The 16,153-nt window shown below is 40.3% G+C and overlaps 2 protein-coding genes across 2 annotated transcripts; one reads left to right on the top strand and one right to left on the bottom strand.

Annotated features, from left to right (window-relative positions):
- Positions 1–87: 87 nt before the first annotated feature.
- Positions 88–9,093, top strand: LOC136436483 (protein arginine N-methyltransferase 9-like). Its single transcript, XM_066430485.1, has 12 exons — positions 88–204; positions 663–830; positions 1,368–1,542; positions 2,089–2,325; positions 2,959–3,126; positions 3,703–3,823; positions 4,222–4,384; positions 4,751–4,878; positions 5,122–5,311; positions 5,727–6,495; positions 7,051–7,207; positions 7,754–9,093. The coding sequence occupies exons 1-12, from the start codon at positions 117–119 to the stop codon at positions 8,120–8,122; spliced, it is 2,733 nt and encodes a 910-aa protein (XP_066286582.1). The 5' UTR covers positions 88–116; the 3' UTR covers positions 8,123–9,093.
- On the bottom strand, positions 8,636–16,105 carry LOC136436486 (transmembrane protein 184C-like). Its single transcript, XM_066430489.1, has 10 exons — positions 15,928–16,105; positions 15,326–15,789; positions 14,913–14,949; positions 14,232–14,434; positions 13,819–13,893; positions 11,853–11,946; positions 11,388–11,500; positions 11,007–11,109; positions 10,497–10,671; positions 8,636–9,920 (listed from the first exon to the last, which is right to left on the bottom strand). Exons 2-10 carry the CDS (start codon positions 15,574–15,576, stop codon positions 9,577–9,579), a joined length of 1,395 nt encoding a protein of 464 aa, XP_066286586.1. The 5' UTR covers positions 15,577–15,789; positions 15,928–16,105; the 3' UTR covers positions 8,636–9,576.
- Positions 16,106–16,153: the final 48 nt, after the last annotated feature.

The following is a 16,153-nucleotide window of genomic DNA, read 5'->3' as shown; positions in this document are numbered from 1 at the left end:
CTGTATAAAAACTGAAACTTTTCAGTTGTGTGATCTTTGCAAATAATTTCAGAGGGAGAGAGAGAGGGCACGACTTGTAAGGGGGAGGGGGGCAGTTCAACTAATGATGAGGATCGATGGATTTGGACAAAAATCAAACGACAAACAACCTATCCACTGATTGGAGGATGGAGAACGGAGCTGATTCTAGTTCTGATGAATCTGGTCAGTGGTAGGCCTGTGTTCTTTTTTTCGTAAAATGTCTGGTTGCATGATTTCAATAGATAACGTTATATTGTTGCATTATTAATTTATTATGCATGGATTTTATGATTTTCAGCAGTTTTGAAATAAAAGTGAGAAGGTATTCAACCATTTTGATACTGAAAAGGTAGCACGTGAAGTAGCACATGAAGATTAAGACACAGCTTCTTAAGACAGTATTCAGGTATGCAAGATGTTTGAAACTCTTTCTTGTGTTGTAACGTCATATGGCATGGCATCTACTAAGTACATTTTCATTTTGTTCCTAATTCAGGTATAGATAAAAATGATGAAGGTACAGGTTCCTCCTTCAGTAGACCTCCTCTAGTAGTAATGCTGGAGACAAACAGACACATCTTCTTAAGATGATTATCTGTTGGAAAAGACTAATTTTCTACATTCTTATTTTGTTCTTTCAGACATAGATGAAGATGATGAAGATACAGGTTCCTCCTCCTGTAGTGATGCTGGAGACAGACAGACACAGCTTCACCTGTTACAGCAGACCATGGACACTGCTAAACTGTGTCTACATCATCAGGACTACCAGACTGCCTTCACACATTACCTCATGGTGGTTAGTATAGGTGAGATATATGATGCAATCAAACTTGGGTTGGCGGAAATAATTGTCCGGTCCATAAAAAAAAAAGTGGATAGGCAAAAGAACCGGTGTACTAGTACCCCATGGTTGAATCCTCATGACAAACCACAAATTTGTATACATACAACATTACAAGTCATCACTTCTACGTCCGCTCAATAGAGTCCATGAAAGAGAACTGTCTAAAAAAGCTGGTACTAGATATAGTAACCATTTTTCCAGTCGGGAAAAGTGGCTCCCCTATACTTCTAGCATGCACAATTTTAACCTTAGAAACATACTCTGCCAAAAGTACAAAAATGAAATTGACCCTGACGGTCCTCAGATGGCCACTGTGAGCTTTCTTCTGTAACATGTTTGACCAAGTTTTTGTTTCGCTCTCAAAAAAGTTTCTCAAGCTCTTTACATCCGTACATCTCACTCACTCCTGACACTCACATTGCCCTCATGCACTATTTTTGTAGAAAACGCCCATTGATTCATGTATAATTCATCTGTTGTTGTTGTTGTTGTTTTTAAGCACCAGACCTGAAGCCTTATGTGAAGGATGACTTCAGCCTGGCAGTGAAGTTGTGGGTGGATGAGTTGGAGTCCATGGGGAGGGGGGAGGAGGCACTGCACAGCTACCAGCAGGCGCTACAGGTGTACCCTGACTGTGAGGGTGTGGTCAACAACATGGGGGCACACCTGTTTAAGTAAGCAATTTTCTTACCCTTTGCTTTTGTAGAATAGACCGATCTGGACTGTCCATCACAATTAGCAGTTCTACCAATGAGAGGATAGCAATTAGCAGTTTAAAAAAAGAGTGGATGCATGTCTGTCAATTTTGTTTGTTTTATATTTTGCATTCCCAAATTTGAACGGAAGTGGGCTGTCAATTGTCATAATAAGTTACCATGACACTACAAACAACCGTTCAACTCACAGCTACATGTAATCAGGGCTCTAAGTTTCAAATTTCATGCAAATATTCAAATGTCAAACAACTGCACATATAACTGTTCCCTGATCAGGAGCAATCTGGATGTAGAATAGGATGGATTCCAGGCGACCTGTTATTATTACTTTGAGATATCCTTGCATTCTTTATATCTAGCGTATAGCAGATTCTGTGGGAATGATTTGACGTCTAGGGTCTAGTATATAAGATTGTGCAGAAAAAAAAGCGGGTAAACTAGTCATTTGGACGTTGGTTTGGAAATGTGACAGTAGCATGACAGTGTGTTCTCCATTGTTGACAGGCACGGCTACACTGATGAAGCAGCGTCATACTTCATCCAGGCCCTACAGCTGGACCCAGGTCATAGGTCAGCCAGGGAGAACCTCCAGTCGGTGTGTAACGCCCTGGTGGAGAGGTGGCACTTCAGGATGCTGAACGACAAGGCCAGGAACACCGCTTTTCATCAGGCAATACAACGAGCTGTGCTAGGGGGGCATGACACTGTGCTGGACATAGGGACAGGCACTGGGCTATTGAGGTAAACGATTACTAGATGTTCTGTTAAAAGTTTAAAAGTTTGTTAAAAGTCTTTTCTTTCACACTGTGCAAGATATATGAGTGCAAAATGTTTGGGATCCTATTCTAGTTCTGGTTGCTCCTTTGATCTTTTTTTTGACAAATAATCTGGCACCCATAGATAATAATCTGGCACCAAAAAATTTATCTTATTTACGTAAAATATATGTGAGAGCTCTGATTGGTCGCACGGTAATGTCATGGTAACGGGGTTCAAACAGGTATCCAGAAGTTCAATCCCAGTTACACTAGCACTGTTTCTTTCAGCATAGAAGCCTGAGAGCATATACCCTGTATACTGGAACTAGAATGAATAGTGATGATTGTATGTACTAGTAAGTATATACACACCATTCACCCGGACGGGAGACCTGATGTATCCCTGTCTTGTATCAGCCAAGGAAAGGGTATGTCACCCTGTAAGGGGCGGTATAACCCCGATGGTGTGTAAGCACGTCGACTACCTACCTACCTATACGGGTACCTCGCTTAACATTTAGCACAGTGAAGTAGCCGTTAGGCACCCAATTCTCTATTGGTTACAGAGTAAGGCAGTAGGGAGAAGGTTAATGTTTCCGTTCCTCTATGCTCCCAGCATGTTTGCTGTGCAGTGCGGTGCCAGGACTGTCCATGCCTGTGAGATGTCCAAGACAATGTACCAGTTGGCCAACAAAGTACTGGTCACCAATGGTATGCAGAACAGTGTCCACCTCCACCACATCAAGTCAACAGATATGACTGTTCCTGAACACCTGCCTGAAAGGTATCTTAGTTTCTTTATGTCTCTCTATATATGGCTGAGTTTACACACGCATTTCCAAGCTCACTCGGAGTGTACTCCGAGTGTACTTGGAAATGCGTATTTCAATGATAGAGGAACATAGAAATGCAAAGTAGAAAATGTAGAAATGCATATATTTGACAGACATGCAGCCACTCTCTCATTGGTCAAACTGCTAATTGCCAAGCTATCATTGGTTGAACTATTGATTATGATTGACAGTCAAGATTGGTGTATTTCATATGGCATTCAGTTTCCATTTTGATCGCACAGTACTTCTGGTTGTTTGTTTCATTTAGCTGACAAGTCAATACAAATAATTGTTTTCACCGCGTCTCTTTTTCAAAGTCATATTTAATTGCTATCATGTAAATGGAGTAACTATTCCTTCTAAGATCATATTGCCTTACCCCTTGATTTGACATACTTTTCGAGTTTATATACATTATTCATTACTGAATCTATGGTGTGTTTAAAGTGTTGTAGGTGACAACATGTACATTCACATGTCCATCTAAGACAAACTGCCAGTGTCTTCTCTCTGTATATTGTACCCAGGGTATCTCTGGTTGTGACTGAGACTGTGGATGCAGGCTTGTTAGGTGAACACATCCTGGCCACACTGAGACATGCATGGGAACACCTACTGCTGCCTCCTAAATCTACACTCAACCACCCAGTAAGCACTCTACTATGGTACTATACCTGGGGCCTATACAATATTTACCTTGGGGAGGCTCTGTTAAACCAGGCTGAGATTTCCATTTTGTGGATGTGGTCTGTAACCACCTGTCAGCCAATCAGAGAATTGGCTTTACCTAAACAAAATATTTAGGCAATTCTCTGATTGGCTGACAGCTGGTTAGAGGCCACACCCACATATTTCAAAGTAATCAGAAAATAATTCTAATAGGATGTTGTTTCATCATTAAATCTTTGCCCATGCTTTCAAGATCATTAGTTTATGTTATTCCATTTAATGTTGATTTAGCAGGATTTCTGAACAATTATGACTATTCCATACTGTACATTTTCACAAAATATTTTAAGTTAAATCTTATTACACATTACTTGCAGGAGTCAGTGAGGCATGGTAGGGTGATCCCAGGCGGTGCGACAGTCCATGCCTGTATAGTGGAGTGTCCAGACATCAGACGTAACCACACGGTTCTACAGACTAGCTGCTGTGGAGTGGACCTGTCTGGACTGGACATCACCAGTCAAACTGCCATTCATGCAGGTAGATGTTCACACTATAGAGCATTTTCTCGCCCTTTCCGTATCAATGAAGTAAACAGGTGCTGACCACTGTGTTGGTGTCCCTATTTGCATTTCAGTGGATTGTATCTGAAGCACACACAGCATTTTTTGTGTTTTATTTTATTTATATAATAAGCATTCTACTGGAATTCTTTTCTTTGAGCAGTATACATTCAATAATACTTATTTGAGAGAGACAGATTTTTACATGTCACAAAATGCTTGAGCTATGATTCACGAAATGCAAATAGGGACAGCAACATGGTGGTAGATACAGCCATGACATCACATGAAAGTATTCTATTCTTTTCTGTTGTTCTAAATGTATTTATATGGTTATTTCCAGACACAGCTGACCAGATACCCCCTGATACAGAGCCTTACTCCTCTGAAGTGTTAAATCGAGTCAGAGGCGGGTTTTCTTGTCTTACAAAACCCTGTCAGGTATTCCAGATGGACTTCAACGATCCTCAGGTACACTACTGTTCCTCACCTATAACTTTAGAATGTTGTAGATTGCCATGCAGGACATCTGACAGATGGCAATGTGATATTGAAGCAATAGATTGGTTTGACCAATGAGAGAGTGGCTACACGTCTCAAATATTTTCAGATGTAGTGAACATAGTAAAGTATCTGTAAGTCTTTACATTTGAAAATTTAAAAACTATTAATTGCACAGCTGTTTATAAATGGTTTGTTGCTGCCATGCTTCAGACATTTTCGCCTGAATCTCTGGACCACCTGCAAGTTTTCCACCTGCCTGTGAAGCATCCAGGTGTGGTGGATGCCATTGTGATGTGGTTTGATTTGCACCTGGATGACGAGACGCACCTGTCCACTTCACCTGATCAGGACACCTGCTGGGAGCAGGCCATCTTCCCTGTGCACAGGCATCACCTGACAGGTGAAAAATTTAATAGAAATAACGGTTCTAGTATGGTACTTGGGGTGTGTATCTAAACGTAGCTTCAGGTACAAGTATAGGTTCCAGTACAAGTCTTGAGCTGTACCTGTACCTGGACTATTTGACAAATAACCTGTGGTCTCCAATGATGACAGAAACATGAATAAACAGTGTACAGAATGTTTATGTAGATAGACTTCAGATATCTTATATAGAGAACCCATACTTTCAAGAGTACTAGTACCTCAGATAAAAAATGGTGCTGATTTCAACGATCATGCAATGTTTTCCATCCTTTGCTTTCCAGTGCTTTGGCATGAATAACATGTTTTTAGCAACAAAACAAGTCAAAAAGTTAATCACTTAAATTATCTTTTCCGCAATATTTTCTGACTTTTGTTTTTCTTCCTGTCAGAATCAGACTGCTTGACAGGGGGTCTCCAAGTTGCAGAGGGGGACACCGTCGTAGTGTCAGCTACCTGTCGTGGGGACTGTATCAGGATGTGGGTGTCTGAGGTGCAGCATCACAAAGATGGCAGACAGCTGCACTGCACTTCCATTCCAAACACACAGGGGGAGCAACTTGGAGAAGGTTCCAAAGAACACAGAGATGCTGAAATGGAGGCCTCCTCTTGTAGTTCACCAATGGGCCTGTACCACACAAGTAAAGATACACCTCTTTCCGAAACTTCGGACCAAGCAGAAATTGTATGCCTTCCTCAAAGTGACATCTGTGTCTTGAATGATAGTAGATTTAATGACAGCTTCCACACTGCTCTACATGCTTACCTTTCAAGAACCATTGGGAGCAATGTTGTAGACTTAACTGGCTTCTGTGCAGGAGACAGTATGGAAACAGAAGGGGCTCAGAGTTCACATGAAAGAACAGGAAATTGTGATGTATCAGTGTTAGATCTTGGCCAGGGAATGTCGATGGTAGGGCTCTGTGCTGCCAAGCTTGGCGCAAGGAAGGTCAGATATTCCGGCCAGAATTCCTGCTCTCAGAAACTGCTTGAAACGTTGGCAAGAAGGAATGGAATACCGGAAGGAGTTGTGGAGTTTGGACCCAGTTCCCTGGAACCAACAGGAAGCAGTGGTGCATTGTGGGATGTGGTAGCGACAGAGCTGGTGGAGCCATCGGGAGTGCTGAGACAGCAGGTTCTGGAGGACTTGGCTTTGGCAAGGTAAAAATCACCTGTCGAAAAACATGCATCTGAAACCTGAGCTGACAACAATTTTAGTCGATGCAAGACTATGAATCTTAATCCAAAAGCTGAAAATCATTATGTGAACAGTGTATAAATTCAATGTTGAAGATTGAAAATTTAAATATAAGAATTATAAAGCTATCTAGAAAGTTGATTAATACAGTCAAACCTGGATTCAGCAACCACTCAAGGGACTGAGGCAAAATGGTTGCCGAACGGAAGACAGGTGGTTGCTGAGGACAGGGTTGAGTTAACAGGACTCTTTTAATGTGGCTTGTGACTGGAGGTGGTTGCCTGCGCCAGGTGGTTGTCCGACCATGTTTGACTCTAAATATCTTGATATGTGCTCAGACATACAAATGCAGACAGATATAGATGTAGATACATACATACTTACACTGATATGTCCTTAAACATGTACGAAATATATATCCTCAGCATTTTCTTTGTCATGTGTAAGGTAAATCTAGCATTTGTATTGATTATTTTTATACCAGCATGAGAGGAATGATTTATAATATTTTCCCCTAGGGCATATGCTATTAAACCAGGAGGAACCATCCTACCCTGTGCTGCATCAGTGTATGGTGTGTGTATACAGTCAGATGTCCTGATCAGGGAAAACAGGGTGTTGGGCTCAGAACCAACACTGGGGCTAAAGGTGGCAGACTTCATGAATATCTTCCAGGTATGACTAAACACACTGTGTCATATTTCTTTCAAATTTATGCCTTTCTGTTCATGCTGTATACTATCATAAATCTTGAAACATTTGTGGTGGCTTTATTTTTGTGGTGACCTCTCCTTGAATTTATGACACTGCAATAGCCTCACATTCAATTTATATTATGTGGTGCACCCAAAATTCTTTCTGTGCACCTAGTTTTTTTGGTTGGGTGCACCAGTGCACCTATTTCTAAAAATGAATTTCGAGCCCTGATATGTACGGTGTGAAGCATTTTAGGTACTACGTGTATGTCGAAGCTGGAGGCCCCTGGCAATACATAACAAACGACCAGGGCCTTCAACTTTGACATATTATTCACAATGCACATGAGCACTTCAAACTGTGAACTTTATTGAATACCCTGAGACACATGGCTCTGGTGTTCTGCAATCAACATTCATGCAAATTCCTTTGTACAAGACTGTGTATAACTTTGTTGGCTCTGACCTTCAATGGTTTATTTCCAAATTTGTATTTGTAACAATGGTAAAATGTTCTCAACCACAGGCAACAACCCACCAGGACATCACCCTCTCCAAACTTTCCCACAAACCCCTTACAGAGCCCTTCCACATCTTCAACTTCAAGCTGGACGAGGAAACCCACGGTGACACCCTCCCCTCGTACTTGGAACAGTCCAAGGCGCTGGTGGTCATGGCATCTGACACTGGGACAATATTGGCTGTACCATTCTGGTTTGAGATCTGGGTGGACTCAAACAATAGATTGAGTACAAGGGATGATAGCACTCATTGGAAACAGGCTGCAGTTGTACTGGATAAACCAGTGCATGTGGAGAGAGGACAGCAAATAATTTTAGAAGCCAGTTGTCAGAATAGTACGATCTCCATTGTTATCAAAGAACAAGAAAGCTAATAACTGTATCGTTTGAAATTTCAAGTCCTGAGTCATGGAAGTTATATAACGTTTTCACACATTATTCAATAGATCCTTTCCAAACAATCCAGCAGAAACGTGAGTTGGGCAAAAATGAGAGTTGGCTGGTTATTGTTAGGTCTACCTTTAAATTATTATTGGGGTTTTGTATTGAATAAGAAGGTAGACCCGTTTTAGCCGAACTCATGCACATTTCCCAAAGATTGTGCGTCTACTAGAGCAGATTTTGCAATGGTGCCAGGGTTGGGAAAGGGGTATATTTGTGACTGGCGATTGAATTTTTATCAAAATGGCATTCCCCTTGTTAAAATGACTCAGTGTTGTTTTTCCAATCCTCGCTGAGCAGTTTAAAGAATCTTAACATTCAGCGTTCATTTTTCAGTAATACAAAATGTAGATTCTTTCCAACTGTTTCCAACTGTTAAGTGCATAAAAGACATCTCTCCAGAATAGAAAATGTCTTCCAACATGAAATGATACAAAACCATGGACTTGACATGGTTGACGTTTTTTATTACTTATAATGTATATTATATTCTGTTGTCCAGATTTTCATACTTTTTTTTATCTACATTTAAAACAACTTTTGTCACCCAAGATAATCACTTCCAGTCAGTGCTGTATTCCTTAATTTACGATTGTCATAGACATTTGAACTGGCAGTGTATATGTTTGTAGTGTGTTAAACACGCTATACATTTGTTCGAGACAATAAATATCTGCAGATACAAACGCAATTACTCAACTTTCAAAACAGCTACTCCTCTAGCAGACAATTTTATTTGTTCCAGGAACATGTAAATCTCTTAAGATTTATGCCATAATGTAGTGGATTTTGTGAAAAAATAGCGTAATTAATTGACAGGTCATGATTAATAGATTGATCCCATAGCCCTGTCCACCTCTGTTAAAACATAGAAATGCAAAATAAAAATACAAATACACTATTTGTCAGACATGCAGCCACTCTCTCATTGGTCAGCCCAACATTGCCATTCTCTCTTTGGTTGAAGTGCTAATTGTGATGGATCAGTCTACATGTACAAACTGTTAAAGCCAGAGAGTATCTTCAATAACTGAATGTGCGTCTCTCTACACCAAGACAGATTTTCAAGTCTATTGCACAAGTGCAAAAATTTTGTAGACATCCAAGAATACAGGTTGTTCTGCAAAGTACCAGAAACTTTGACTACTGTACCACCAAGCACTGAACATGTAACATTTATCCAAAGACAATATTCTAAGGATACAAAAATCTAAAAGAATGTAGATGAAAGACCCTACTGTCATGTACATGTACTTAAGAAATATTCATATATTTACCATTAAAATTCCCATTGCTCCCTTTCTCATGATATTATCTCTGGCACTTTGTGTTAAGGATTCACAGAATGAGGTTTATAACAAGTACAGTATTTGATGACACTATCTTTTTACACATCTTCATGATGACGATCTTCTTTTTTAAGTCCTACTCCTTGATAAGATGTACTATCTGCAGCATCAGTGTCCCTATCTACCCTTCCTGGTTTGGGAAAACTTTTATCTCTCTCTGCTACACTCCCCTCTGTGTATCTCATGTGCTCTGGAGCCACCTCTGCACTACTGAAGGTAGTCATCTCAGTGTTCCCTGCCCTCTGTAGGTTAGACAGGTAGGATGGTTCTGGCTTTTGGTCCTCCATAATCGGATGAAGCAAACTGGTCCTCTCGGAGACGTCTCCATTCCTAAACGTCCTGGGGATGATTGTAGTCTTAACTCTTTGCTGTACCGTGCCTCCTGAAATAGAGAAAGCCAAAGCAATATTTTTACTACTAGATACAGAATTGAGGGAAGTGATACCAAATACACTGTAATGAAAAGAGATGACAAACACAGACAGTCACTGTCATACAAAATACTTTAAGAATGATATATACTGCTTTCTATGCTAAGCACCCAACACTTGAGCAAGAGAATGGTACCTGAAGACACTCCAGTGGACTAGCCTCCTGCTGTAGCTATAGCTAGTGGAAGTGCAATGCGGTTTGCTATGGGTTGCATATTTAGCCAAGCACACCGAGTCACCCCTACTCTACTCGATAAATGTGTTGGGTTCCTTTATGTACAGGGGTTTGATATGAATGAGGCTCATGCCTGAAGCTCCCCTGTACATGGGGCCACCAGCTTTACACCACCATCCAAAATGATGAATCCCTTACAACATGTCTAAGCTGGGTCCAACCCTGGGATCAAACCTCACCCAAAGTTCCATGGAATTGGATCCATATGGCAAAACAGAAATATTGTATTACCGCCTCCAACTTGGGGACATGTTCAACTTCTAGACAGTGATTACATGTATATCAGACTTACCCACAACTCTGATATGCTCTCTGACATCGTGTCTGACATCTGAGACGTCCCACATGGCCATGAAGGAGGCAAAGCAGGGAACTGACGGGGCGTTAGGGTCGATGTACGGCTTGTAGGAGAAGGTGTAGTAGTGGGCAACTGCTGCGATAAACATCTCAATACAGATCAAGAAATCCTGTAAAGAGGAAAACAAGATTAAGACATAAGTAGATGTAAATGTTGAATGTTCTGAATACAAAATTACTGAAGATAACATAGCAGCACCAGTCAGAGGTGGCAGACACTGCTTTGCAAACCTTCCAGTCCAGACAAAAATAGCTACACTGGGGATGTACACATGTATGGCAATGCTACATTGAGTATACTGGAAATTACAGATACACACACACAGAAAAAAAAAAAAAACAATAGCCAAAAACAATACTTCACATTGAGGTAAACTAAACAAAAGCCCAGAGTTAAAATTATAGTAAAAGATATCTAATGAACCAACAAAGATGTAAATATTACCTGAAGCCCATTGGCAACACTGTCCACACCATCCCTAAAGTCCCATGTGTTTTTCTCGTTAATGACCCCCACCTTCACCAGTAAGGCAATGGCCACAGCTTGCCTGCAAAAAATAAACTTGTCTATTATGAATTATGAAAGGACTAAACACACCTGGTGATGCACAAAGAACAAAAATCACATCTCATTCATATATATTGATATACATACATATACTTATTAATGCATCACACATCATAGATACAATTGCTTTCCATGAATATGTGTTGCGTGATGGGTAGTTCACACACTTTAAGTGGACAAGTTGCACAGAAGCAGTACAAGTAGTTAAGAATTGTGAGGAGTACAGATACGTCAACATGTAAATTTTGGAGCTCTCACCAGAAGGAGAAAAAGACGACCATCTTCACACACAGGAACTTGCCAAAGGGGCTGATGGGGGCCAGCTCTTCCTTCATGGCGTGGTAGAACAGAACCAGGCAATACAATGCCCACTGGAAAAAACACATTAAAACATGTACCAAACATTGTAGGAGGCTCTGAACAATAGATTAATCCCATAGCCACTTCTACTCTCTCATTGGTTGAACTGCTAATTGCCACCCTTCGATTGGTTGAACTGATAATTGTGATGGACAGTCAGGATTGGTGTAGTCAATGCAGCCACAAAGATGTCACATATTGTTTTGTCAAAGATCATAGAATATGTGAATTGATGTATCTGGAAAATGTTTTTTTACATACTATTACTACTATGTATCACAAAAACAGCCGCAATGATCTTTAAATCATCACAATTACTCAACAAGATTAAGATATGGCTTGCATGGATTGTTTTTTACTCACCACTTGTGAGATGTTATTGATAATGACTATGTAGGTCCAGGCAGAATCCCAGCCAAAATCTCCTTCATGGTACACTCCAGACAGCTCACAGATTCTGAAAGAGATAATGAATAAAACAAGAGCTTTTCAAAAAAGCTGGCGTTTCGGCTACGTTTATGAGTGTGAATTGTCTTTTCCCTTTACTTGAAGTAAAATCTGCCAGAGAAAGTCACTCAAGGGCTGTTGAGTCTATAAGAAAAATTGTCATTTTGGGAAATGAGTACTGTTTTAATAGAGAAAGGAAGATTGGGGAAAGCAATTTTGAACTTACGTCACTTAACTTAAGTGCTTTTGAAAAAGCTGGTCTTGGCCTACAACTTGTACTTATTTGTAAAATGTACAATAGGCTCATTATAAAAGCTATCAATGTAATTATGTACATGGCACGCAATAAAACATAAAATTTGAAAAAGCACCATTGAATCATCAGCACTATGGTAATTAAGTGAAATAGAAGTTCATAACAGCTAAGGTTCTATCTAAAATGACTACCAAATGTCAAACAAATCAACAGCTACCTCATCCGTATTATTCTGGTTTCCGCATTAACAACATTTCTTCCTTATTTTCCTGGGTAATTTTGCTAAAATTCATGAAAATTCCCATATTTTTGTGCCGAGCGGCGTCACTTTCCACGTCCGTGTTGTTTGAATGAAGTCGATACTGAACAATGGAGCATTTGCTACTGTAACAAAGGATCGCTGTTTTGCAAACAACATCAAGAGCCTCTGTTTACATCGGGGATAGAAGTTTAGTGGCGAGTGTTTTGCAAGAATCATCTTACCGCGCATAGGAGCCGCTGCACGGTATTTTCCATTACAATGAACAGAAAAATTCGAATGCCGGGTTTGGAATCTATGAAGTCCTGTTCATAAGACAAAGGCCTTGTATATATTAAATGAATATTTAAAAATAACAATTATAAAATATTTCTTTATTTATTAATGAAAAAAAAATGATATTCATAAATATGATATTGATAGATTAATATAATATCAATATATATATATTTGATATTCAATATCTAAAAAGAAAAAAAAATCCACGCATGGACACGAACCCGAATCTTCTGGGTCCGAAGTGCTACGCGTTGCCAGATGAGCTAAGCTGTAGTGTGTAACACGGAACTCTGTACGTAATGCTATAACCTCACTACATGGTATCATTTATGTCGATTTTTGGTCGTTTTCTTGACGAAATCATTTTTTTTCTTCTGCAATCTTGTGGTATAGATGTAATATGGTCATTTTTCAGGATATCAAAGTCCGAAACCACAATGCAATGATATTTCCGAACAGTTGTAGCAGTTAGATGCTGTCCTATGTGTCATGCAAATCAAGCCTGCCTGAAATTTCTTGCTCACTTGCCATATAAGGCAACGGCTATACAAGAATTTTGGAATGTATTGCCATATAAGGTCATATGGTGTGCGACACAGTGTTGAACCATCGAAGCATCGAAGCATGCATGCAAGGTAAAAGCCAGGACATTGCGTTTCGGCGCGAAGGCGCCGAAACACAAAAAGATCTTAAATGACAGTCTTCATCTTCTGGAATAAAATACACCAAGGAGGTTAAAATAAGAAGGACACAACAGTAACATTTACATGTATGGTTGGAAATTATACTTAAGCAGGCTCTCTTTGACTGTACATTACCAGTCTTTGTCAAGTTATGAGCGATCCATCACTTCTATGATGGTTCTTTATGCAGGTAGCTATAGGGCATGTGACTCGGAGAGCAGTGAGAGGGGATGCCATAGGCTTTCTGCAACTTTTGACGGGCATACAAAGTAATAGACCTCAGAGAGTTATATTAAGTATATGTACAACATAGTCCTGTTTATGCTTTACAGTCCGATGGACTTTTCTGTAACAAGATAAAGTCATTATACTATCAACCTACTGTAAAATGTTATGTGTACTTACAAGGCAACAATAGTGGTGATAGGCCTCACCACTGAGTAGGATATTGCACCGTGTTTGCACCACGCTATAAAACTTCTGTAAAGGTAGAAAAGCAAATGAGATTTGAAATAAATTATCATACAATAGGTGAGATACCAGTACAGCTAATTTGCAATTATGATGTAACTCCTAGAAGAAAAGTGTTACAGTAACCATGAACTCATCTAATTTTACGGTAGGAGGAAAGGAGGCATTTGCTGCATGTTTTTAATTAACAGTGAAGTAAGCAGGAGCATAGACTCATACAGACATACAGAACCAAATACATGCTCACAGTGTGGTGACAATTTTGTGGGGGAGGGGGTCACCACAAAAAATCACAAACACTAAGCCACCACAAATATTTTGCAATTTACAGTAAATTCTCCACCTACTTTCCCATCCTCCATGGCGGTAGGAAGCAGAATGGGAAGAGGTGTCTGACTTGTTTCTTCCTGGCACACACCGCCTCCAGGTCCATCTCAGTCTGCAGGTAGTTCAGCACGAAGATCATGAAGTTGTAGATGACGTACGCCTCGTAGCACTCCCGTATCGTGTCAAGGTAGATGGTGGAAGCAGCAAATTTCAGCGCAAACCACTGTTGGGAAAGAGCGATTGTTATGTTGAAACACATAAGGCGAGTACAGTAGTACAGTCTCCTGGCTCTCAGGGACTGAACTCGGGCCCACCAGCACACAAACCCAACGCACTTACCACTAGGCTAAAAGGTACGGACCAGTTACTAGTAGACTGGTCAGTAAGTGGCACTTAAACCACACTGTAGTTACACTGTGACTTTATTATGTTCATTCTTCAAATACAGTCTGCATTAACAGATTGATACCATACTAGTAGCCCTGCCCATCTCCATCAAAACATAGAAATGCGAGATATAAACCGTATAAACATAAAAAATCAAATATTTGATAGACATTCTCATTGGTCAAACCACTAATTGACATACTATCATTGGTTGAACTGCTAATTGTTTTGGATAGTCAGGATCAGTCTATTGTCTTTCACATTGATGTCTAATTGCATGCTACTTGATTATCACAATCAGTGTTGGTACTCACAGCATCAATAGCATATATTGGCACCATCCATAGAATCCTAAAAGATAGATACAGACCAAAAGTGAATGACTATCATAAAAACAGATAAAACATGTGCACTATATATGAAGCCTGTCTCATCCAACTACATATAGTATAATGGATAGCCTGACTAAATCTTGATCCTATAGCAGCCGACCTGACAGTTGGGGGTCATTAACCCCAGCTAGCGAGAGATTGTGTAAACACAGGCTATAGTGTAATGAACTCCTGAATTTAGCGTAAATTGATGCCAGCCTGCTAAAGTTAACATGATATGTAGCAGCTGCCTTCCTGAATTTAGCATAGAGCATTGATGGTACCCCCATTTGTAGGCCCCCTTTTTGTCTTGAAGAATAATTAACTACTACTAATTGATACACATACGCACATACCTGATGATGTGTCTCTGTAGGTGAGGCTGTGTGTAGTGGATGAGGTGTTGTAGGATCCCCAGCAGTGCGATAGGGATGGCCATGAACACAAACATGCCTCCCACAAACCATGCCTGCACGGCCTTACTCTGTCCCCTCAGCTCCCACACACAGAAGGGCAGGGCTACGCACAGCAGCACGAAGTACACCGAGAACACCACCGGACGGATCCAACCGCGCCAGTTCCCCAGGAATGTTGTGGACGACGGCATGGCGACCTCACGAGTACGGGAAAGACTCTGAATAAAGTTTTACTATCAGTCCAGATGTAAAGCTTGCCAGGTTTGTTGAACTGTCAATCAAATCACATGACTCGAGATCACATGCTTTGGAGACTTGACTCAATTATGTATTCTTTACTTGGGGCACTGGTAGCAAGTTTGATTTGCAGACAGACACGAGTTGCCTCAGAAAACCCTCCGTATCTGGTACAGAAAAAAAAACAGCATTTTACTTGAGAAATATGCAATTTCATAACAAAGTAGAATCGGACTAGCTAAGGCTCATAATAATTTTTCCACAAAACAAATTATGCAAAGGTACAACCATATGGAGGCATTTACCAAAGAAAGAACCGTCCTTTTGAATTCCCTAGCTTGCCACCGATGCAGACCGGCCAGTAAGCAAGGCTTTCAGCTTTTGAGGCTTCGGGAACAGCCGATAGACTGCACAACCACAGCAATCACTCAGAGACTTGCAGATTTGTCCTCCATGATGGTTCATTGGAATATTATATAGATCGAGCAGACAGGGGTGATAACTTGCGATTTTTATATTTTCTGCAAGAAA

This window comes from Branchiostoma lanceolatum, chromosome 6 (assembly GCF_035083965.1).
Source record: "Branchiostoma lanceolatum isolate klBraLanc5 chromosome 6, klBraLanc5.hap2, whole genome shotgun sequence".
Classification (NCBI taxonomy): Eukaryota; Metazoa; Chordata; class Leptocardii; order Amphioxiformes; family Branchiostomatidae; genus Branchiostoma; species Branchiostoma lanceolatum.
Note: the sequence above shows the minus strand (reverse complement) of the source record. Positions and strands in the feature narration are given on the sequence as shown.

What these genes read in the sequence shown, in the direction of transcription:
- LOC136436483 (XM_066430485.1), top strand. Translation starts at nt 117, where the DNA reads ATGGATTTGGACAAAAATCAAACGACAAACAACCTATCCACTGATTGG. An exon ending in AATCTACACTCAACCACCCA is followed by an intron (nt 3,824 to 4,221) that starts GTAAGCACTCTA and finishes CATTACTTGCAG; the next exon opens with GAGTCAGTGAGGCATGGTAG. An exon ending in GCACAGGCATCACCTGACAG is followed by an intron (nt 5,312 to 5,726) that starts GTGAAAAATTTA and finishes TCTTCCTGTCAG; the next exon opens with AATCAGACTGCTTGACAGGG.
- LOC136436486 (XM_066430489.1), bottom strand. Translation starts at nt 15,576, where the DNA reads ATGCCGTCGTCCACAACATTCCTGGGGAACTGGCGCGGTTGGATCCGT. An exon ending in GTCGTCTTTTTCTCCTTCTG is followed by an intron (nt 11,110 to 11,387) that starts GTGAGAGCTCCA and finishes TATTTTTTGCAG; the next exon opens with GCAAGCTGTGGCCATTGCCT. An exon ending in GTGTTGCCAATGGGCTTCAG is followed by an intron (nt 10,672 to 11,006) that starts GTAATATTTACA and finishes TCCTCTTTACAG; the next exon opens with GATTTCTTGATCTGTATTGA.